This window comes from Colossoma macropomum, unplaced genomic scaffold, assembly GCF_904425465.1.
Source record: "Colossoma macropomum unplaced genomic scaffold, Colossoma_macropomum, whole genome shotgun sequence".
Taxonomy (NCBI): domain Eukaryota; kingdom Metazoa; phylum Chordata; class Actinopteri; order Characiformes; family Serrasalmidae; genus Colossoma; species Colossoma macropomum.
In genome coordinates this window covers 37,208,017-37,233,757 of record NW_023494787.1, presented here as the reverse complement: position 1 = coordinate 37,233,757, position 25,741 = coordinate 37,208,017, and the positions used below count along the sequence as shown (strand labels likewise).

At 37.0% G+C, this 25,741-nt stretch overlaps 1 protein-coding gene across 1 annotated transcript; it reads right to left on the bottom strand.

Moving 5' to 3' along the window:
- Positions 1-470: 470 nt before the first annotated feature.
- Positions 471-23,486, bottom strand: LOC118805984. The gene is made up of 18 exons (XM_036567212.1): positions 23,461-23,486; positions 23,314-23,372; positions 22,546-22,693; positions 22,333-22,437; positions 21,193-21,285; positions 20,550-20,606; positions 20,187-20,270; positions 19,386-19,478; positions 17,678-17,773; positions 16,774-16,866; positions 14,363-14,458; positions 9,603-9,704; positions 7,132-7,281; positions 6,299-6,400; positions 6,126-6,209; positions 4,013-4,099; positions 2,684-2,752; positions 471-645 (listed from the first exon to the last, which is right to left on the bottom strand). Exons 2-18 carry the CDS (start codon positions 23,360-23,362, stop codon positions 564-566), a joined length of 1,590 nt encoding a protein of 529 aa, XP_036423105.1. The 5' UTR covers positions 23,363-23,372; positions 23,461-23,486; the 3' UTR covers positions 471-563.
- Positions 23,487-25,741: the final 2,255 nt, after the last annotated feature.

Below are 25,741 nucleotides of genomic sequence, written 5' to 3'. Positions count from 1 at the left end.
ATATTTTTATATATGTGTGCGTGTGTGTGTGTACGTGTGTGTGTATGTGTGTATGTGTGTGTGTATGTGTGTGTGTATATACTATAACTAATGTTCACTATCATGTTAGTAAAATACTCTTTACAGTAGAGCAAATGTGTGTTTGAAGATGCAGGATAGATTTTCATCAGAGGTGAATCCAGTGCTGAGTTCCTGCTAATGCTACAGTAGGTTATTGTGTTACCCAGCTAAATATTATTCTCTCATAATGTTACCTTACACTTTATCCTAGCAGTTTGCAACCCCAATGAAGTCACACCCCATTGAAAACCTACTGGCTAGGCCTCTGCAAGGCTGTGGTCCATACAAATGTGCATCACAATGGTGGCACAGCAGCTCTTGCTTGTAGCAGAGCACAAAAGTTCATACAACAATCAACACACTGACTACAAAAATGCCGAGGCTGAAGAAAGTATCTGATGAATCATTTTTTTTATTATTTATTCAATACATTTCAAAAGTGTGCAGTTGAGATCAACTATCAACTGCTGTCCAAAAGCACTCTGGCCTTTCAGAGTGAGATTTCACACAGATATGAAGTTCCAGGTGTCAAGCAGAGGAGCATATATCAAATTAAGGAACACCAGAGAAGCTTTATACAAGGTCCTATAAGAAACAAAAATGTGTAATGAATATGACATTATCCATTTTATTATAATTAATATCACATTATCATCTTTTTCACATATTAAATGCAGAAAAATGGCATCACTCTTTTTAAAAAACATTCTCACCTACACCTCTCCACTGTGCAGTTTGTGTTTGTTGCAAAAGATATGAGAAGCAGATCTGTCACATGACTCTAAATAAATGTGTACCTATGTTATTTTTCCTGAAAGACTGTTTTCGCAGTATTTCAGGTTTCACTAAACACTTTTTCTGCTAAAAAATTGTCAACATCCATAAAACATTACTGATACTTTCAGTTTACATAATGTACATGGATAAACTCTTAGAAGCATTAAAATGTTTTTTGGATGGAAATGGCTATGGAAACTCAAATGCACAGTGCTTGTGCTAATGATGCAGCTAGAGGCAGTTTAGAACTCTGTAGAAAGTGAGGTGACAGAGAACTTCAGCACTCGGTGACCTCGCTCTCTTACACTCCCCGAAAAAAAGGTATGAAACTGTCACTCTAGCAGTACTCCTCTTTTCTCTGGGGTGGGACTATGAAGGGTACATCTCAGTACCTTTAGTCAGGGAACATAATTGAACCATAATCTATTGAAATTGACTTTTTAAGTTGTATTGACTCCACACACCATGTCTCATCTCATCAGGCTTTTTATTTTAGTCTTCTGTTTTAAAACATTAGGTTATAAAAAGGTACAAATATGTTCTTTTCACCAGTGAAAAACGTATTTAAGGTACACAACTGGACCTTAAAACCACTGTTTTACCTTTAAGGTACATTTACATCGTTTGTGCCTTGGTGAACAAAAATGTACCTGCACAGAACCTTTATTTCTAACAGTGTAGGTGCTTCCATTTCATAATAATAGCATTTACAGTTGACTAGGGCAACTCACACGCGATCACTCAGGTTTGTGGACGGCGGAGCGGAGGAATGCCAGATTGTCTCAGGGTGCTCCCGTGTCTGTGTGCCCTTTTGGTTCTCTCCTTTTAGTTAAGCTGTTATAGTCAGATCTGCCGGAGTCGTTAGCCACACTCTGGAAATGTTTTACATACTACTATACATACACCCATACAGAAATAAACTAACTCCATTTCCCTACCTTTCTTCCGAGAAAACGACTGCTCACCTGTCCGGCCGGACACTGCTGGATGATTGTTTGTAGAGCTCTCCGGCTACCCGCTTCAGACCAGTTACCCACAACCCAGTCACCGCCACCTGCCTTGGACTGGCTGCCCACTCTACGCTGAAGTCTCCTAACTATTACTACTATTACTATTAATATTAGTAGAATAATAATTTTGTACGTAGTTTGACCAGAGGAGGATGGGTCCCCCCATGTGAGCCTTGGTTCCTCCCAAGGTTTCTTCCTCAACTGAGGGAGTTTTTCCTTGCCACTGTCGCCCCTGGCTTGCTCACCTGGAGGATTTACATTTCATGTTGAAACTTTGTTCTAAACGGATTTCTGTGAAGCTGCTTTGTGACAACATCAGTTGTAAAAAGCGCTATACAAATAAATTTGATTTGATTTGATTTGATCTAGCTGGGCAGAATTTCACAAACTAACTTGTGGCAAATGTGGTATCATATGACAGTGCCATGTTTAAAGTCACTGAGCTCTTCAGTACTTTAGATGACCCTTTCTACTGCCAGTGTTTTTCTATGGATATTGCATGGCTATAATAACTAGGAGGGCTGTCCACAAACTAAAGCCATATAGTGCAGTTTAACTGAATAAAAAAGCTGCAGTTTTTTATACAGGCTGTGTGCTTTTTCCTGTAGTGCTTTAAATGCCTAAAAAAAATGCTCAAAAAAAAAAATGCTCAAAATGTATGTATATATATGTGTATATATATATATATATATATATATATATGTGTGTGTATATATGTATATATCAGCCAATACTGACATATACAAGGTCTCTTCATCAGTACGAGAAAAGAAAAACTGATATAGTGCCACCCCTAAACAATGAAACAAACAAATATATAAAGTGTTTCGACCTACCATAATGAGTCACGCATCTCTTGTTCATCCATGAAATTCAAAAACCCAAAAAATGCTTCTACAAACACTCTATAGGTTGGAACAGAAAAGAATAAAGGTTAAATGAAGAGGTACTTTGTCACTGAAGAGAAATCATGACATTTTAACACATTTCTGATCTGTATCACCTTTAATAGACTTTGCACATTAAGACACATCACAAATCTTAGGCTATAGCTTCATGGCAGAAAAGGCTGACTAGGATAATATATTTGGAGCATGTTGTGATGTAACACAGTAAATAAACCCAGGCCAGAGGAAATGAGTATTTAATCAGCTGGTTCAGAACACCTGTTCCTCATTCCCGTAAAGAATTTGTTTTTTTTTCACCATCTACAGTCCATAATACTATTAAAACATTCAGAGAATCTGGAGAAATCTCTCCACATAAAGGGCAAGACCAAAAACCAATATTAAATGCAAGTGATTTTAAATCCCTCAGATGGCACTGCACCAACTAACCTGCTTCTGTAAGGGGTATAACTACGAGTGTTCTGGAATACTTTCGAAAACCCTTGTCAGTAAACACAGTTCATCGCTGCATCTACAAATGCAAGTTAAGACTCTTCCATGCAAAGTCGAAGCCATCTATCAACAAGTAGACTGAATCGCGTAGACTGATGCAAAGTGGAAAAAGCCAGGGTCTATCATAGTATGGGAGTGTGTTAGTGCCAATGCCATGGTTAACTTGTAGATCTGTGAAGGCACCATGATTGCTGAGGGGTACATACATATTTTGGAACAATACCATATGCTGCCATCCAGATAATTTTTTTCAGAGACATTTCTGCTTGTTTCAGCAAGACAATGCCAAGCCACATTCTGCACGTGTTACAACAGTGTGGGTTCATAGTAAGTCCAGGTGGTAAACTGGCATGCCTGCAGTCCTGACTGTTCTCTCATTGCAAACATGAGGCACATTATGAAGCACAATATACGACAACAGAGATTCTGGACTGCTGAGCAGCTGAAGTGTTATATTAAGCAAAAATAGGAAAAAAATCCACTTTTACAAGTACAACAGCTGGTGTCCTCACTTACCAAATTATTACTAAACCTTGTTAAAAGAAAATGAAATGTAACACCATTGTAAACATGTCCCTGTCCCAACTTTTTAGAACATGTTGCAGGCATCAAATTTAGATTAGGTGTATATTTACAAAAAACAATATTTATTTGAGGTAAATTAGCCAAAATATTACATAGCTTGTCCTTGTACTGTTTTCAATTGAATAGAACAGTTCTATTATTTAGAACTATTACTCAATAATTCTCTCTTTCTTTCCATACCTTTCAGATTCTTTCAGTTCCTCCTGAGTAATCAGTCCACTGGCCAGCAGTTTTTCAGTGCACATCTTTCTCATTCGTTCCAAGTTCCTGTGAAATATACAGAGCAAAGACAGAGAGATGTTTGTCATTGACACTCAAAAGAAATTTGCATTATTTACATTTTTTGATCAGTACAGATTACAAATTACAGATTACAAAACTGACTTTTTTGTGGTTTTATTAAATTTGCTTGACCTGGGATTGTTGCAAAAAGAAATTATTAAACGGTTTTTAAAGTTGTGTGTTTGTGTTGAAAGCTTACTTATGTGCAGCGTTCTATGCGCTATATTGTTTTAAATGATTTTAAATTAATAGTCATGATTTCTTCTATTACTATTAAGCTTTTTCACCTGTCTGTAAAGCATTTTGGGCTTCCACCAGCATGAAAAGTGTTATATAAATAAAGATTATTTTTATTACTATTATTATTATTCAGTATGACTTAGAAAATATTGCAGATATATGCAGACATATGCAAGTGAGGGTGCCACAAATCCTCTAAGGGGATATATATATATATATATATATATATATATGTATGTATATATATATATATATATATATATGGCTTCATTTCATAATTTAATGTAAAATTTACTCCAATTTACACAGAGGAGAAGGCCTAATTTTTCTGGGAACGAAAAAAAAAAAAGGATTACTGTACTACTGTGGTTTCATTGCTTAGTTTAGGATGGAAACAAAAGGGTTCAATTCTTGAAGCATCTGTAAGAAAATTGGCCAATGAGGAACTGTTTTTCTCAGCAGTATTCAGGTAGTTTTAGCTAAGTAAGTTCTGCTATTAGACTCCACGACAGTGAGAGCTATTATCCACAAACAGAGAAAGCGTGGAACAGTGGTAAACCTTCTCAGGAGTGGCTGGCCTACCACAATTTCACCAAGATCGCATTGATGACTCATCCACTAGGTCACAAAAGAACCCAGACAAACATCTAAAGAACTCCAGGCCTCACTTGCCTCAGTTTAGGTGAATGTACATGATTCCACAATAAGATAGACACTGAGCAAAAATACCATTGGTAGGAGAGTTGCAAGGCACAAATCTCTACTGACCAAAGGCTCGTCTCGCATTTGCCAAAAAAACATCTAGATGACCTTCAAGACTTTTGGGACAATATTCTGTGGACTGAAGAGTCAAAGGTTGAACTTTTTGGAAGATGTGGGTCCTGTTACATCTGGCGTAAAACTAACACTGCATTCCACCATAAGAGCATTATACCTACAGTCAAACATGGCGGTGGTAGTGTGATGGTCTGGGGCTGATTTGCTTCTGCAGGATTTGGACGACTTGTCAATAGATGGAACCATGAATTCTGCTCTCTATCAGAAAATCCTAAAGGAAAATGTCTGCCTATCAGCTCCTGACCTAAAGCTCAAGCACATTTAGATTATGCAGCAGAACTAAGATCTAAAGCACACAGATAAGTCCACCTCTGAACGGCTCAAAAGAAACAAAATTACAGTTTTGGAGTGGCTGAGTCAAAGTCCTGACTTGAATCCCATCTCAGAACCGTTAACAGTCAGTTCATGCTTGAAAAACCCTCCAATGTAGCCAAATTAAAACAGTTCTGCAAGAAAGAGTGGGGCAGAATTCCTCCACAATGATGTAAAAGACTCATTGCAAGTTATCGCAATCATTTGACTGCAGTTGTTACAGCCAAGGGTGGCACAACCAGTTATTAGGTTTAGGGGGGCAATTTTTTTTCACCTGGGTGATATAGGTTTTGAATAAATCTTTATCTTCAATAAATGGAATAATCAGTTAAAAGCTGCATTTTGTGTTTACTTGCATTGTTAATCTTATAATAAAATTTGTTGAATATCTGAAACATTTAGAGAGAGAGAGAGAGAGAGAGAGAGAGAGAGAGAGAGAGAGATTTTTTTCCCCACACTATCATTTTCACCCTGTAGCTTTTTATTCTGTTTTCTGGTACTGAAGAAATTGTTATTTGGTATTGATAACAATATGTAACAAAAATGAAATAAAATGTAAAGTTTGTTATTTCTTACACTGTATTGTGTAAATTTTGTCCAAGATGTTTATTACAGTACTTACTTAGCAAGTTCTTCTCTGTCACTGTCATCAACAATTTCATTGATTAGTTGTTTTGAGTAGTTTGAAAACAATCGTGCACAAGCCCTTTAAAAAAAAACAAAACAGTTTAGTCCATGTTAAAGTTGATTAATCCATGGTAATGAAAAAATACAGTAATCATGCTACATTTGTACCTCACTTGTGGAAGCAGGAACACTGTTGTATTTGCTCTCTCTTCCTGTATGACTCTATAAGCCTCTTCTCTGAAAGGTTTCCAGCGTTCCATGACTTCACCTCTGTGAGACAATCAAAAAGACCAGGAATTTGTGTTTGAAGCACCATGAGATAAATAAACTAAAACTAACTTAACATTGCGAACAACCAAAGACACTGAAAAAGACTGGCAACAGATTAGTGGATTTCTGCACAATTTTCTCTTATGCTAAGCTTGCCACTATTTTGTGGCCAGTAGTTTGAAACAAATGTTTTGTTTTTTTGTTTTTTTTTGCTTGAGAGTGCATGTGTTGGTTTTTACCCTCTTCACTCCCAGATTAGAGATGCATTTGTGCAATAAATTTGTCTATAACAAAAGGTTGTAACAAAATATAAAAAATACCTTTCAAATAACTGTAAACATACTTTTTAAAAATTCTGTTGCTTTTAACTTCTGTGCTTTTAAAATGCTTTCATAAATACAGCATGGAATGTGTTGTATATATTAAACCATTATTAGGACAGAATTACTGGTTATTTTTTTCTAACCAAATGTTTGTAATTATAGAGAATATTCTAGATAAAGAAGCAGAAGAAAACATAATGAACTTTCAGTATAACTCGATTAGGGCTGAAATACTAGTAGGAAGAGTTTCATTTAAATGTTTTTAAACCAGAAAATTAGCCTAAATATAACATTGTACATTGTACATAATCAAATGAAGGTGCAGCTCCATGTGAAAATCACCTAATGTAAGATATCTCATTCATTCATTTAGGTCATGCAGTGAAAATCAATTCTTGTTGCACTTACTTGAAAGTCTCAAACTCTTCCTCTCCTATAAGAGCAAAGCATATATTCGAAGCTCTGTAGTACAGGGTTTCAATCACAGGAAACACATCCATTTCATCCAGCTTTACACAAATGGGAGCAAACACAAGAATACCTACATTGTTTAAGGCCCTGAAAGTATTAGGAGATGGAAATATATGGTTAGTGTATGCAGTGCATGCTACAACATGCCTTAATAATATAAAAATCCACAAAAACTTTCTCCTACAGTTGTTCAATCAACACTTAAGATTCAGGGGCTATATTACAGAAACGTCTTAAGTCTGAAATATTATCTGCTTAGTCACCATGACAACCTTAGTTAGGACTGAATTTAGGACAGAAGCTATTACAGAACAACAGTTCATAAGTTCATAATCTTATCGATTAACTCCAGATAAGAAACCACTATTACAGAAACATCCTAACTAGACAAAATTTCCTAAATACTGTCCTGACTTAAAGACAACCCCAGAGGTGTCTTAACGTCTGTTTTAATCGTCTGTTTCTATTGTTTTATTCAGTGACAGGCAGCATAGTTCACTATAAATAGCATAATGATGCTACATTTATCTACATTGAAATCTGTGCTTTGACTTGTGTTTGTTTTTTCTAACAGCGTTTTAAAAACCCCCAGACACTGCAGACACAATCTCCACCATCCCGTTATTACCTTTGTGTGTTAATCTTGATGAAAACGTATCAAAATATTACAGATGGTGGTGAATAATGAGGAGACAGAGCTGAATGTATGTCTGTTTATTAGGAGGAATAATGTTAGTGCACTCAGCTGAAGTGACTGGCAAATGAAACTGAAACTGTGGAGCGGCGACGCTCTGATAAACAGCAAAAAGCGCTGTGACAATATTCTTAACTTTCCGTTTATTGTGCTTTAGTTTTGTTTGACCTTTTATTTTTTACCTCATACAATTTTCATGCAACTTTTGTTGCTTGAATCTGACATGAAATTAAATTGCATTTGAGATGCAAAATGTAAGGCGTCCTGCAACTTACTTAAAACTCTGCTGCAACAGTTGCAAGCAGCTTATCTTTGTGGAACATGAAACAGCCAATCAAAACACTGATAATGCGTGATGCGATGCAACCGAACAGCACATTTTCAAACCATTTATTTCAGCAAAGGACCAATGGCCAAGGAAAGATGGAAGATGAGGGATTTTCATTTTGTCAGTTTAAGAAAAACTAGCCAGCTGATACTAACAACTGTTTAAACAGCTGCTTGACAGCAGCTAATATGTGTTATCTACATAGCTAGATTTATTTTCTCCTCTCTAGATGCCTCCTAATTTTACACAGAGACCAGATTCATTGGTATGCAAAGGATGAAAATTATTACACAAGTAGAGACTGCGATGTGGTACTCAATGATCTTAACAAATAAAAATTGAATTAAATGAAATAACATTAAGTTAAGCCATGATGGAAATTATCAATTAGATCCTCAACTAGCAGTGAACAGATTTTAGTTAAACATGTAGAGAAATTACTGTTTTATTCCTTGTAAAGGTTTTGTTGATACTAATGGTTTCAGGTTCCAGTCACCTCAGACGGAGGCATCACACTTGACTGGTCTTAAAATTTCACCTTACCCCGAGACCCGGGTCCAAATTATGTCAAGACCGAGACAAGACTCAGCCCAGTAATTTACACATTCAAGACCAAGACTAGTTAAGACCGTGTTCACCATCAGTGTTCACCAGCCGTACTCCGAAGATCTGCCTTCCTGCAGATTTTAACTCCAACCATAATCAACCCCACCTGGTTTATCTAATAAACACGGTAATCAGAAACTGAATACACTCTCCTAAATGTATTTAGTAATGTATTCCATTATGATACAGGCAGGTAACGCAGATTAGGGAATGTATTAAGAACACATTTAGAAGACATATTGAGTCACATGGGAAAAAATAAACTTTTCATGAAAATTTGGCTTAAATGGAGTTCCAAAATTCTCTCACAATCCCACAAGCAGGAGTCCAGATACTTCATTCCTGTATTGTGAATATGTATCCCATGACTTGTATTATGTCATATCCAAACTCTGCTAATAACTGACTATAAAAGTGCTTGATTAGATGAGTGAAGTAGGTTACATCTGAGTTGGAGGTGAAACTTGCAGGAGGGTATCTCTAGGAAAAGGTTGGTGACCACTGATTTACATTGATAGAATGTGTACTAACACCCCACCAACCTTGGAAAATCCACACATAGGATTGCCTCCTAGAAACAGTGCAATGATTAAAGAAATGACTTTAAACTCAAAATCAAGAAGAACAAAAACCCCAAAAATCTACCTTTAGCTGATGATCCTGTGTTAGCAAATAAGCTATCTTAATGTGTGATCTGATCATGTGTTAATGATAATATTTCAATAATCGTACCACTCTCTCTAGAAAGTCTAGATTAAATCTCAACAAATCTGCTCTTACCTTTCAGTTTTCTGTCCCCTCTCATGACCAATATACCGACCCGCTCGAAAGGCTATTTCCAAGGCAGCTATATAGATGTCTGTAAAATACTCCAAATGTAACCTGAAAAGTAAACACTACATTATGGAAGAGCATTTAAATAGTTTTAAAACATATAATTTTCAAACAGAAATACTGAGTTTTAATGAGTAATTATTTGAGCCTAATTACCCATAGCATATTTCTATCAGAACTTCTTGAACTGCTCACTCTGAACTAGGGCGTCATTGTGTCATTTATACAGCTAGCTATTGTAAGCATACAGGAGGTATTTACTAAGGTGCAGTGGCATCTCTACATTAGGGGCCAGATGTATGCATGTATATATGTCGTTTTTTATGGTATGGGCGTTGCTACACAGCTAGCCATTGTTCCTCATTAGTTGTGGTAGCCACTCATTATAGCAAGACAATATAATGAGTCAAGTCGTAAATGTAATAAAGGTTAAGTTTGGTACTCTGCCATTAGAGCAGAAATTAGAGATTAAACATTAGGGACCACCAGCCAGAGGATTTCAACATCATTCTTCAATCCAGAATGGTTTAAGAGATGGCTAACTGCGAGTGTAGCTAAAAACACCCTTCTGCTTTCCTTGCCTTACCCATGCTATGGTATAACTTGAATTCATTCACGGATTGGTGGACTTTGAGAGAAAGGTTTTTGACAAGTTTGACCTGATGAAAGATCGTCGTGCCTCTTTTCTTTTCACACAGTGAACGTCACTGGTGAGTCATTCTGCATTATTACAAGGCGTGTCATTCCTAATGCCCAGAAAGCAGTGTGTTTCTCTGCTCTGATATGTTGCTTTGGATGCGTAGTTGCAGACCACAATGATCATGTCCTGCTAGATAACTTTGGATTTGTAATGCAATGCTGTATAACACGGTTTTGTGAGATTTAAAGTCGTTATCATATCACTCATAATCCACTTCTACTAACTCTTGCACCATGTTACGTTAATTTGTGAGTTTGTAATTTCATTGATGGAGTGCGTTTGTATATGGATTAGGTTTGTGTGTAGTTTTGTTGAGGAGTTGGCTGCTGCCCCTACAGTTTATTGTGCACCACCAGGCTTTCTCTGCCAGAGATGCCACTGTTAAGTTGTGTTAGTTAACATCTGTGTCTCAAAACAAAACCATCCATTTAAAATGAACCATGAAACACTCTGGTGATCTTTAGGCCTACATAGATGGCCAGGCCATAATAGAGTTGTTCTTTTTTTAGGCCAGACCTGTACATATGACTGCAAAAAACAACTGAATTCTGTATTAAAGTTATTCAAATTAATTAAGTTATTAAAACTCACTGTGCTCAAAACTCAATGTGATCATGCACATTTTTTTGCATTTGCCTTTGTGATATTTAATTTTTAGGTTTTTTTATATTTATTTGGTTAGTGATATATAATTATTATTGTTTTTAGCACCAAGACTCCATAACATAATTTTTGGAAATTTTCAGTGGGTCCTCAAGCAAAACATTTTATCATTAAAAAACAGGGAACTAGAGGCCCCCAAGTGGTGCAACCGTCTAAGCGTTGGCCCTATCATCACGAGATCACGAGTTCGATCCTTGGTGATGCTACAGCCATCCGCAGTCCGGGAGTCCAAGAGAGCACAATTGGCCTCGCTCTCTCTGGGTGGGTAAGATGGCCCCCCATCACCCAATGTGATGCTAGTCAGTGCAGGCGTCTGTTAGGTGACGTAACAGAACTGGCGGTTGGCGCTTTCCTCCGATCTGCTGTCCAATGATGTTGCGTGAGCGGCAGTTCGAAAAGATGCAGTGGCAGGTCTAGGGCTGGTAGTATCGTATGATTGGGGTCCTAACTAGCGGGTGGAATTGGAAACGACTAAATTGGGGAGAAAATTGGGTAAAAATCCAAAAAAATTATATATTAAAAAAAGGGAACAAAAAAATCAAGTAAATAAAGTGGACACTATATTAGGCTTTAAAAAGTTTGCTAGCAAGATAAGTAACAATGGAGGTGAGGAGGCTGGATGCATGTGCAAATTCCATTTTTTTTTTTACAAAGAAAAATAAACAGGAGTAAAACATAGACTTAAACACAAAGGAAGACAAAAGAAAAAACAAAAATGAGACAAACTATAAGTACAGATACAGATCACAAAAAACGGTCACATTAACAATGTAAGCCAAAAGAACTGAACAAACCCAGGAGTATAAATATACTGAGAACAAACAAGAAACACGTGGGTGTAATAACGAGAGATTGCAAGACTACAAGTGAGACAGATAACAAGGAGGCAGGACAGGGGAGGAGTCAGGAACAAAAACAACAACAAAAGCACATGGCTAGGGACAGGTGACAAAGTGCCCTAGGGCAGGAACACAAAAGGTCATAGACAGACCAGGAAATCTATGACAATAAGTCAGTGAAAGATATCGTAACATCTTCAAGACATGTTAATGCTAAGTTTAGAGTGTTAGTTCTAGAGCATGTGTTCATGGAATTTATTCTATAAGTAATTGTCTAGTCCTCCATACCATGCGTTTATGCCTGTACAAGAGGAAGAACTGAGGGAGTCGGGGCTGCGGACACGAGGAGGGTCTAACTGCAGAACCGCAGTATTGCATTTTCAGACCCATACTGTCAGCGCCAGATATGATGTTACACAGTGGTCATGAGGCTTATTACCTACTGTACGTTGCAAACAAGGAGGGCACAGAAGGCAGTACGTAACTTTTGTAGTTGTATTTATTTAGTCGTATCCATTCCACCCACTAGCTAGGACTCCCACAATTACACAATACCACCAGCATTAGGAGAATGAAGGCTAACACAATCTAGCATCACACTGAGTGATGGGGGAGAGTGAGGGCTCTCCTACCCACCCACAGTGGGACAGCGAGGCCAATTGTGCTGTCTTAGACTCCTGGCCATGGATGGCTGTAAAATCAATGGGGTTCAAACTTGCAACCTTCTAAAAATAGGGCCAAAGCTTTGACTGTTGCACCACTTGAGAGCCACATAATGTTTCTAGAAATCCATGAAAACTACGGCTGAGTCCCAAATGGCTCATTTATCCCTATATAATGCACTATGTGAGTTATGAAGTTTTGGCTTCTGCACAAAAATAAAGCATGACATGTCCTGTAGGGAACTGTGCACATGTGGCTGAATCTCAAAAGAGAAGTGAAAAAAGAGTCTGAGAGGGAAGGGAGGGCCTCGGCTTGAGCTAACGGGCATCCTCAGTCAACTTGTTTAGCTGTCGCAAGGCTGAGAGGCAGAGACAAAAACAGACAGCATGCTAGCTAAATGGTTTGCTGTTTCTTATTAGTTAAGAACAGCAATAAATCTGTGAGAATACAATACAGAACATTGAAATATTGAAATAATGACAGATGCATAATCCTGAGCAAGAATTATGTTCACCTATCAAAGTTATTTTACTGTTGATTGAGCCACTTTGTTAACAATAGAATATAAATTTGGCTTTCCATTTAGTAAATGTCTCTGTATCATCACTGCTACCTAAGGTAAGCTGAAATCCAGTCAGACCCATCTCTCTGTACCCTTATCTGACATACCATTGCAGTTGATTATCTATATCATGGCATCTTTGGGACATCAATACTCATTAAATAAAGAGTTCTGGGACTAATGAAGACCCTAGACTACAGCCCGATTACCAGGGCCTAGGCACACCCCTGACTTGTACACTAAACAAGTTGATGGCCATATTGATTTAGCTGCTCCGTTGAAATTGAATATTGGTTTAACACTGCTGGCATAAAAAAGCAAAGGATACTCGCTAGCATATAAAACTAGGTTGAGAACTTGTTTGATAGCACTAAGACTGACTACGTTTATTATTAACAACTTTGTAGGGTTATCATTCCATGCAAGGATTTTGTTTCAAAATGTTCCACTGCCATATATGGAAACTAAGCTGCAAAAACAGCCCATTTTGAATTTCTGTGATCTCATGAGAACCAGCTCATTTACATCTGTTCATCTATTCAATCTACAGCAGTTTAGTCCCACCCATTCATGCTGAAGTTATAAAGAGTGCTCTTTGAATCAGGCATAATACAATCAGAACAGAGTTAATTGATATATTTCAGTCTTAAGGGCACAGTCCAGCAAAAACAGCCTGTTTGATTCTAAGGGCTAAAGAGAGGTTGGAAAATGGGCGTGTAAAATTTATTTATTTTTGGTACAAAAAACACCACAAGTAAGTGGACTTGAAATGAAATGAAATAGGACAAATAGGACAAAATGCAGGAAACTTTAATATGTTAAATTGAATTCTTAATGGGAAATAGCTTACTTTTAAAATGCTTATGGTGAAGATAGAAATGCAGAGATCATCTGATTAGATAATCTTTTCATAAGTCTTATTTGCTAACTGTTAACGTTTATCTGAAAGCATTATGCTAACATGTTCATCTGAATAGTTTTCACATAAAACAGTGTTCCTTAATCCCAACACAATTCAACTCATGAAGGGTCTGATAATCAGTTGATATAAAATGTAAAGCTGCCTACAACACGATCTTGCTACAGCAATTAAGCAGTTTAAGAATGACAAAACCCTTAATAGGAAATAGATTGTTGGCTCATTCACTGTTCAATGGATTAATTACCACCCATTTGAAAAGTAACTTGACTTAACTGACACCTGATTTTTTTTTTCCAAATATTGTGTTTATCAGTGAGAAAACCCAAATTATACACAACATATGTGAGAAATCCTTACCAAGTAGCCTCTCTGATCAAATCTGCTTCAACTACTGGTCGGATGAGTTCTAGCATTTCATCCATTGTTTTCCACACCCTGCTATTATTTAATTCACTGTGGGGAAAAAAATATATATATTGTTAGTTTTTTCCCCAAATGTTAAATTATATGCAGATTAATTTTTGCATAAGCACACTGTCTCTTATTATTTGACATTAGTGCATCAAAATCATTATATTAATCAACATTAGATATATTATTAGATATACAACCCCACTTCCAAAAAAGTTGGGATGTTCTGTAAAATGTAAATAAAAGTAAATGCAAACAGAAGGCACTGATTTGCAAACCTCATAGACCCATATTTTATTAACAAATGAAACATAGAACACATATCAGATGTTGAAAGTGAGACATTTTACCATTTCATGAAAAACATTAACTTATTTAGAACTTGATGAGTGCAACGCATCCCAAAAAAGTTGGTACAGGGGCAACAAAAGGCTAGAAAAGTAAGTGGTACTAATAAAAAAACAGCTGGAGGAGCAATTTGCAACTAATGCACGTGACTGGGTATAAAAAGAAAGTTTTAGCAAGGCAGCGTTTCTCAGAAGCAAAGAAGGGCTTTGCTGTGTCTAAAAATTGTGGAACAATTTCAGAAAAATGTTCCTCAACGTAAAACTGTGAAGACTTTGGATATCCCACCATCTACAGTACACAAAGATCTGGAGAAATCCTTATACACAAGGGACAAGGCCGATGGTCAATATTAGATGCTCGTGATCTTCAGGTCCTCAGGCGGTACTGCATTAAAACAGGCATGATTCTGTACTGGAAATCACTGCATGAACACAGGAACATTTCCAGAAATCATTGTCTGTGAACACAGTTCGTCGTGCCATCCACAAATGCAAGTTAAAGCTGTATCATGCAAAGAAAAAGCCATGTGTCAACACGATACAGAAACACCGCCATCCTCTCTGGGCCAAAGCTCATTTAAAATGGACTGAGGCAAAATGGAACACTGTTCTGTGGTCAGATGAATCAAAATTTTAAATTATTTTATGGAAACCACAGACCGTGTCCTGCGGACTCAAGAGGAGAGGGACCATCCACCTTGTTATCAGTGCACAGTTCAAAAGCCTGCATCTCTGATTGTATGGGGTTGCATTAGTGCCTATGGCGTGGGCAGCTTACACATCTGGAAAGGCATTATCAATGCTGAACAGTATATAGAGGTTTTAGAACAACATATGCTCCCATCCAGACGCCGTCTCTTTCAGGGAAGGCCTTGCATATTTCAGCAAGACAATGCTAAACCACATACTGCATCCATCACAACAGCATGGCTTCGCGGAAGAAGAGTCTGGGTGCTGAACTGGCCTGTCTGCGGTCCAGACCTTTCACCAAAAGAAAACATTTGGCGCATCATGAAATGAAAGATCCGGCAAATGAGACCCAGGACTGTTGAGCAGCTAGAATCCTACAACAGACAAGAATGGGATAACTTTCTTCTCCCAAAACTCCAGCAGTTGGTTTCCTCGCTTCCCAGACATTTACAGACTGTGGTTAAAAGAAGAGGGGATGGTAGACATGGCCCTGTCCCAACTTTTATGAGATACGCTGCTGCCATCAAGTTCTAAAAAAGTTAATATTTTTCATGAAATGGTAAAATGTCTCACTTTCAGCATCTGATATGTGTTCTATGTTCCATTGTGAATACAATATGACCCATATATGAGGTTTGCAAATCATCACATTCTGTTTTTATTTACATTTTACAAAGCATCCCAACTTTTTTGGAATTGGCGTTGTATATCTACCCACAGATATTTAATGTTGAGAAATCAAGGGACTGTGAAGCTTCAGCTGACATTTCTTTAAGTAGTTAATGGTGGATTTTAAGGTCTGGTTTGGATCACTGTTTCTTGACTGACTGTCATATTTTCTTCCAGACTTTTCTGATATTTAGTCTGTTCTTCCATCTACCTCTGCAATGTTTTCTTGTGCTACAGCTCTTATTGACAAAGATATATGACTGTCAGCAAATGACTATTCCAGATTAATAAATTCTCTGAACTCTTCAAATATTGTGCACACTCAACAAACACAACAAACATGGGCTCTTCTAAGCCAGTGGATCCCAACCCTGGTCCTGAAGTACCCCATGCCCTGCATATTTTAGTTTCCCCTGCTCCCAACCCACCTGATCCAACTAAGTTAATTAGCCAGCCATTCTTGTGCTGAAGTGGGTGTTTTAGCACAGGGTAAAAAATGTGCAAGGCAGGTGGTACTTCAGGATCAGGGTTGGGAACCCAGGGTTGGGTAGCTGGCTGAGGATCAGAAAATTAATATACAATAATAGATTTACGCTTATTACCCATTGGCTTTGTCTCAGAGGAAATGAACTATAGTACAGTTATACTTACTCTTCTGCCTGTTCGACTTTCTGGGAAAATTCAGGAGATTCAGTGTATTCAAGAAATCTATCCCAGTAATAAGCACACACTCTAGCAGCAACACTATGAAGAAAGAAAGAAATGTTAGAGTTTGGTCTCTGTGTCTAAAGCATATTAATACACCAGACTACAGTGTTTGATGGGTTTCATTTATCAGCATTCCATATGTGATTATACAAAAACAGCACACTCTGAACATAAGATCTTAATAACTCAGCAGTCTACAATACAAGTGTTTTAACAATATGGACAACATCCCTTTATTATCATGAAAACTAAAAAATCATGTATCAACATTGTCTGTCTTCTCGACTGTTAGTCTTCCTAACTGATCAGTCAATAGCATGTTTGATCCTCATAGCTTAGATGATTAATGATTCATTGATCTGGTCACTGTCAAATATCTTATTCTAATTAGTCAAATTTCATCTCAAAAATGTGGGAAGAGATTTTTGCATTTTTGGTAAGTATCCAAATAATTTTTACACAGGTCTTTATTTGAAAAAAGAGGATTATTAATGAAATATCAGTACTGACAGAATCCCTATTATATGGCCAACATTAAAAGGGAAAGACCAAGTATTTGCATGTTATTTCCATTTTTGTTGACAGTCCACTGCTGAAATCAATTACTTAATCGGTCTTTTACAAGCCCTTAACAGTATAAATGTATGAACCTCAAACACAATAATTATGCTAAAATTCAGCTACCCTGCCCACCACAGTAAGTAAGAAATTGCTGAATTGAAAATAGGTGGGAAATCATTAGTGATATTTTGCTGATACATCGACAAACATCAAAACTGTCATTTTAAATGATTAATTCATCAAATACATTCAGCAAGTGAGCATGATCCTGAAAAATGCTGCTCACCTTACTGATACAAGTAATTCGTCTTTCTCTTTCTGTCTCTCCACAGGCTCGAATTCAGCGGCTTTCTCTCTGACTGCATCCACAACAGACTTTAGGCTTGGAAACATAAAGAATATTTGTTGTCATATTACAGCATGTGAGAGACCTTCCCTACTAAACACTAGAGAACTTCAAAAGACAAACTGGATATGCAACCATTCAGCCTACTCACACTGTTATTTTTCGACCCCGTCCTAAATGTCTCATTTGGTGCTCAGAGCAAAAACATACTGAACCTGCACCCTGGAGTTGTTCACATTCCCCCCTCTACTTCTCAGATCATCATTTTCTTTGTTTCACAATTTTCCTCTCTGGGTACTGTGTCCACATCACCCCAACCTCTACTTCACCCATCCTTCTCCCTCATCAGAACTATCCCACCACAACTTCCCCTAATGTTTTCTCTTTCTCTGGAAATTGCTTTTAGACAGTTGAGAGGGGGAGAATGACTCCATGTGTTTTTCTCCTCTTTCCCCTGGTGACATTCTACAACTACTGCCATTAAGCAGTCCCACCACCTGACTGCTGTCCCCCATCCACAGTGCTCCAGACTTCTAGATCCTGCTGCCCTTCATCACATTCATCATTAACCTCTCCTTTGTACTCTCCTCTTCTATTAACCTTCTCTGCTGTCTTTCCTTTAGAAAAGCAAGATCTTCTCCACCTGCTGCTCTGTTGTCATATGTCCTGACCGGCATCTGGAGAGAACTAAGAATGACTGAGAGGAGCAGAGGTAGAAGAAATTATTACTAGATTCAGATATCTCTCTTTCTTTTTAGATTTCAACTCTAAAAAAGAACTACCACAAGGTCATCTTTAGGTAGAACTAGATATATCAGCATCTGATCCATACAAGCCACCACTTTCTCTTCCCTTCTTAACCTGCTCTTCTTACTTTCTCTGAGGATGAGGATAACAGGATCTGTCAAATCTGTTTCCCTGATTCCATTCCCCCTCAATCAGTTCTTAGTCTTGCCTTCTCAGTTCACTTTCCCAAATGATGTATTTCCACTACGGACAACAAGCAATCCCACTTCTTGCTTGCTGGACCTCATCCTATTAATAGTTCTCCAGCACCTACTCCCCTTCATGACATCATCTATCATAAATAGCTCCAAACAAACTATCACTGCTTTCTGTATCATAACTAAGCTGATGACACCCAACTCATCTTCTGTATTCCACTCAGTTTCTACTCCCATCACAACATCTCATCATGAATGGCAACCCATCACCAGAAGCTGAATCCCATCCAGACTGGGCTGCTATACATCCCATTGTATATCTTTGTATTTTGGTACCGGCTGATTCCTGGCACTGTCTTACTTCATTGGTTTCTTTGAACTGTAGCTTATTCACAGAAATACAAGTAGATAAAAACATGCTTTGCTTTCAGCCAGTACACTCATATGTAGTTAGGGTTTATCTGGAGTATCCCATCCTGCGCTTTTTATCATTTTCCTGTTCTCAAACACCCACTTCAACTCAGCAAAGAGGTAATTTGTTGGATCAGGTGTGCTGGGAGCAGAAAAAACATCAAATGTGCAGAGCATGGGAGGCTCCAGTACCATGGTTGAACCACTGAATTATGAGAACTGAAGCTATTAGTTTGATAGCAAAACAATGTTTAAAAAAGTTATGATCTTCACAAGTTGAATACTAGTCTTACCTTTCTTGTAGTTTTTGAAAATCAATATGTCTAATTTGTGAAATCACTTCTGCTCCAGTTTTAAGAAGGTTCACTATGAATGTTTCCACAGTGCTGTTGGATACAAAGAAAGATAAATGTTAATATATCAAGTTAGATCAATCATTTTTTAACATCTTAAGTACTCACACTTGCAGAGGAATTCAACATATTTATTATTTTATTAAAAAAAACTAAATTTCTCCAAGAAATTTGAACGGTGCAAAGATATTACCATTTATTTACTGTGAATAATGCCAATGTGCCAACTGAAACAAGACTAGCTGTCCAAATGTATGATAACTTTTGGGCATTTCACACCAGCCCACCATTCTGAGGCAGGGCACCACCAATCACAAATCTTAAATAAACTGCATTAGAATATAGAACTAAGTCTAGAAATGGTACATTTTCAGTCACTGTTTCAGGCAGCCAGCAATAATACTGTATATTCTAATAAACTGCTGTATATTCAATATAAGTCTCTAATCCTGAGTCATTATCAAATGATTTCATAACTTGTTCTGATTTTGTTCTCTACACTCGTGTTTTGATTTCCTCCTTCTTTTGTGAAATCTCTCATTCATGCAAGAGAAAATATAGTAAAACTGACAGTATCTGCTCCCATCAAGATACTGTAAGTTATTTGCTATTGATAACCAGCAACAGGTGATAGATGTACTATCCTGATCAAATCTGGTATCACAGATTACAATCATTCTGTGGGAAATACTTCCCAGAGATGTAAGGTAGAAAAAAATGAGGTAGGATATGTATTCTTACCTGGTGGACAGAAGGTAACAGAGAAACTCCAAGGGATCATTTCTGACTGATGGAGCTCCAGGAAAGTAGTGTGACTCCACAGCTCTGTGAGAAACAAAGGAGTTTAAATAAGTGATGTTACTAAAGAAGCATTTAAAACTTAAAGTAAAACTAACTACATGTTACGTCACGTACATCTGTGTGTATATAATCCAACTTGCTGATAACAGTACTGTCATCACTGTTGCTATTAGCAGAAGTTACTGCTAGTGACACTAACTTATAAGGATATGACATTTGCAGTACAATTCAAACAAGGTGAAAAGTGTTCCTATGGAATTTAACTCAAGAAGAAATCAACTGTAAGAGGAGCAAAATACTCACCCCCAGACCTCATTCCATTGTTCTTTTTGAATGACCCCTTCTAACATGTTCACAGCTCTGTTTAAGATATGATGGGCTGTGGTTATAATCCTGTTTCGATGTAGGCTTGTACTTTCAGATACACGTTAATTTAAAAAAAACATCATCACCAGCAATAACAAATGCATGGTGCAATTACATATTTCACATTTCACACTTGTAGATTATCGGGAATAAAAAAAGAGACATTCTGTCAAAATAGTGGATTCTATACTTTCAATCAACATCAGAACTTGAATTTGTCTGTAGGTTCATTTTGATTTGATTGTTCTGTTTCATAGTGCTTAACGTTTCCACTTAACAACCAGCACCACGGCATCTGCACAGATGAGACACATTGGTTATGTACTTAAAATAGTGAGAAAAGTTATCTGTTCATGTGCTTTTAAACAGAAGTTGAATTTTCTTTTAAATAATAATAATAAATAATAATATTAAAATGTATTCACCCCATGGAAATTTTGGAAATGAAAAAAAAAAAAACTTTGAGCAAATTACAAAACCGTGATTAATTATTTTAGTCGTTTGACAGCCCAAATACGTAACTGAAGTAAAATAATGTTTCAGATTTCAGAGTAACTGAGCAATGAGAAAGAGATCTTACGGTAGATACTGTTGAACACCCTTCTCTGTTGCTAGAGAATGGATCATCTTTTGTAGGTCATCTTTGTAGAACAGAAGTAGTCTTCGGATGGTGCTGTGAATTAGAAACATCCATCATGAAGCATAAAGCTCAGATTTACACTATGCTGCGCTGTACCACTGTTGGAATAACCATTTTTACAGGATAAATAAAAAAAACACTTTCTTGACTTTCAATATAAGTTAATGGAATGATTTTATTCCAAGTCTTTTTGGACCATTTCATTTGGTCCATTCATCATGAAATGTTTGACCCCACGCAAAGGGCAGCTGATGTTTTCAAATTATTTTATTCCGACAGTGGCAATATACTAGTACAATTCTATTCTACTAGAACTAAATTTAGAATAGAATTATGGATGCATTCAAATTCCACTTTTCAAAACTAAATGCACCAGTTGCATTTTAAATTGCACTACTTTTTTCAATTCCAGTCAGTAGTTAATGTTTAATGTTTAAGTGGCTAACTGGAGTACGCTTAGCAAAAATTAGCATGTGAAGCTGTCATGGCATCGATCATTATCTATCATGATTATTACCTGTATTGGTAACATGATGCTGTTATATTGCTAAACAAAATCTGTCATGATAACTCACGTCATGATGATAGCATACATTATCTTCCATGACATGTTTAAGGCAGTGTTATGTCAAAGTTATATAGCAGGGTTCAAGTAAAACATCACCTTGGTTTCTTGTGAAATGTATAGCATAACCCCGCCCCCCCGGCATAAATAACATGCTACGTCTCTTTTCACATTTTGTGAATGGAACTGGGAGGTTGGGGGAGGTGAAGGCAGTCTGACAGAACATTTAACAGAACTAAACTGTCTACAGATGTAACAAGTGAGTATCTCTGGGAGCGTTGTTGACAGCCATTGAGACCTGCCAGAAGGGAGCGACAAGCATGGCAGAGCTCATGTTCAGTACTTTGAGCTACACTGAAAAAATGAAAAACTATACTATAAAACAATTTTATTATTTTCTCAGTATTAATTGCAATGAATTGTCTATCATCAATTGGTCTTTAAGTTTAGGTTGTAACACATTAGTCATTTTTTAAAATGTTCCTCTTCATCTAAATTCAGCAGGTTGGACTTACCGTGCTGCTACAATCATATCATCCTGCATTCCTTTACCTCGTTCCTCTACACTGATTCTGTTCGCTGTCTCTTTGAAAGAATTCCAGTGACCTTGGATTGCAATTCTGTAAAAAAAAAAATCAATAAAAAAAAATCAATGGAACGGTTAATCATTAATATTCTGCTTTAATTCAAGCAGTATAACAAAATTGGGTCAACTATTTAGTTTTTACCTGGTTGTTCTCAGCTGGTTTTCTCTCACCATTCTTTCAGTTACATCTCTGACTTTGTCCAACCAGTTCAAAAACACTTGGGCCCCGAATTCCAACATTTTTTCAACATTTTCATAATCTTTCTCTGACATCTTAAAACTCTCCCCTCCTTCAAAAAACAGTGTAAAACATGTATCATTCATTTACATTATATAATAACACATTTAATTGAGAAATTTAGCGTGCTTAATAATGCCTTGTGAGTAAAATAAGTCAATTACAAAGAATGTCTGTAGGGGTTTCTATGGTTAAAGTTCAGGGAAATCCTATCACTGATCCACATTTCACTCCTCATATGGTTCTAGTTTACATACATTGTTAGACTAAAAGTTTAATCCATATTAATAATGACAAATACAAGTAGCAGTGCATTTGCAGTTGATCTTGTGTATCTCATACAATTTTAAAGAATAGCAGCTTAACAATTATAATCCACAAAATAGACAACAAATAACTTCTCAAGGGGAACAACAAGAATTTGAATGTCCACTTGCATGTTTCACAAAACATATTTCACTAGCTAGTTTCTCATCCACACTCTTCTAAAATGCATCAAAATATTTTTATTTTTAATATTTTATATTAATATTTTTTATTATGTTAAAACCATCTATTGTGAAAAGATTATATTGTGAACATAGCCTCTGAGATGTGCTATTGTAACACCTCTCTGGAATGAATTCTAGCAGTTCTGATGTGCAACATCATAGTAAAATCATTATAACTCACCACACGAGAGAAGTAGAGCAAGACTCACAACAGCCACAAGTTTACCCATCCTGAAATAACTGCATAGAAAAAATAAACATAAAGCAAAACAATTTATAAAAAGCTAAACTTTAGACATTATAATTACGTTAAATAGCCAAAGTGTACCAGATCTGAATGAGCTTTAGGTTACTTACAACATGTACGTGACCAGAGTGGACTATACTGTCAGTCAGTGACCCCTCGAAAAAAGCAGTAAGTAAACAGATTTCTGATAGGAAGGATGGTGCATAGACAAGACAGATTACTTGCAGGAAAAAATGCAGTGAAAGCAGAAATAAATCAATATTAGATGTACTTCAAATCTTAATGTGCATTGCAAGAAGGTGATAGAATGATTTTAATTAATTACATATTATCCATATTTCTAGGGCTGGGAAACATGACAATATTTATGGCAAGAAGGCAAAAAGGATGATAACCAAGATATAACTACAGAGAAATAAGACTCACACTTAAAAGTACAAACCACAAAAAAATCGCAAAGAGCTATTGTTCAGCTTTCCTTATAAAGCCAATTAAATACACTACTGAAATACAGGTGTGCAAAAGGCCTCTCAGAATTGTGGTGACAGAGACCTCTTGAGGCGAAGAGAAGAATCTCCGGGGGTTTATGTGACAGAACCCCCCCACCTGATGGGCGGCACCCGACATGGACATCTCCTCCTCCTCGTCTACTGCAGTGACATCTGAAGGTTCATAGGCACAAAGGCACGTAGGAGGCTGGAAGCCAAAACCACACTGAAAGGGTGTCATACCTGTGGAGGTGCTTCTCAAAGAGTGCTGGGCATATTCAGCCAATGGTAGAAGACGTGTCCAGTCTCCCTGTAATCGGCCACAAAAAGAACATGATAAGCGCCCAATTTCTGTGATTCAAGTGTTTAAATACTCCATTAGATTGAGAACAAGCGAGACTGGGATTGATGTTAAGCATGTTACAACAATCCCTCCATACCTGTGATGTGAATTGAGTCGCCTTATCTGAAATAATGTTTTCTGGTAAGCTATACAGGTGAAATAACTGGCAAGAATCTTCTTCAACTTTAGCATCTTTCCCTTCAAAAGTATCCAGAAAGTGCTATCAAGTTGGGGTATATTTGAAGTTGATGTTAAAGTTGAAGTTAAATTCTGATGTCACAATGGGATTTGAAGGGGGAGGAGCTGTGAATGACCTCAATTCATTGAAAGGTTTCTGAACATTTAAAATGGGAACAACTCAGAAAATGTCTTTCAGAGTGATTCTCTCTGGCCGATTAACTTCTATGACAACAGCCAATGAGGTATGTAGATCAGAATAACTTCATTTTTAATATTTCTATGAAACTTTTTAAAAAATAGCTGGAATTCATGTCACCATTGATACCCTAACAGTGGCTCTGACCTTTCATTACTATTTGGTAAGTGCTATTTGTTGGGGTAGTTTTAAGTGACTAGTGCAACTAAAGGAATTTGACTAAAAGGTCTCCTCTGTTCTTGGACTATGTCAATTTTAGTTCTGAATGTGACCCTAGCTCTAGCTCTCTTACCTAAATTGCATTGTAAGTGCTAACAAGTTGGGGCAACATTTGGAGACTTTTACCATCAAGAATATGGCCTATAATACTGAATAACACTGGAGAATGTATGACAAGAGAATTTGAAGTAACTGGCAGGAATCTGCTTCAACTTTAGCATCTTTCTCTTCAAAAGTATCAAGAAAGTGCTATCAAGTTGGGGTATATTTTTGACCAGAGTACTCATGCAAAAAAAGATACTTATTTATCTCAGCTAAGAAGTGTTTTGAGACCACCACAAAGTGGAGCATTGATTGTTTAATACACAGAATAAGTGCTTCTCTTTGGGGTAGTTTCATGGGCATCCTGGTCCACTCTCTGCTCAATTTAGTTCATACCCTGTAAAGCCTGTAGAGGATGCTGCTGTGCAATGAAACCTACAGTGCCACAAGTTTTTCATATGAGAAACTGTTTACAATGTAATTTTAAAACTCTGCCTTAGACTACAGTCAGCTATTTGCATAGGAATGATCTGTCTAGGTGAAAATGTCTGAAACATTAAGATGGAATATTTGCAACATGTATCAGTTCTGATGTCACAATGGGATTTGAAGGGGGAGGAGCTGTGAATGACCTCAATTCATTGAAAGGTTTCTGAACATTTAAAATGGGAACAACTCCGAAAATGTCTTTCAGAGTGACTATCTCTGGCACGATTAACTTCTATGACAATAGCCAATGAGGTATGAAAATCAGAATAACTTTAATATTTCTATGAAACTTTTTCAAAATATGTGAGCACAGCAGTTACTGAGGTAGTAAAACAGTGTAAAAACAGAATTAGCAGCAGTGTTCCAAAAGACGTGTGTATGAGTGTGTAGGGGGGGGATTTAGTT

Coding starts and splice junctions, on each gene's coding strand:
- LOC118805984 (XM_036567212.1), bottom strand. CDS start 23,362: ATGGGTAAACTTGTGGCTGTTGTGAGTCTTGCTCTACTTCTCTCGTGT. Junction 20,607..21,192: donor GGTGTTCAACAGTATCTACC/GTAAGATCTCTT, acceptor TATCTTAAACAG/AGCTGTGAACATGTTAGAAG. Junction 16,867..17,677: donor GAATTACTTGTATCAGTAAG/GTGAGCAGCATT, acceptor CTTTCTTCATAG/TGTTGCTGCTAGAGTGTGTG.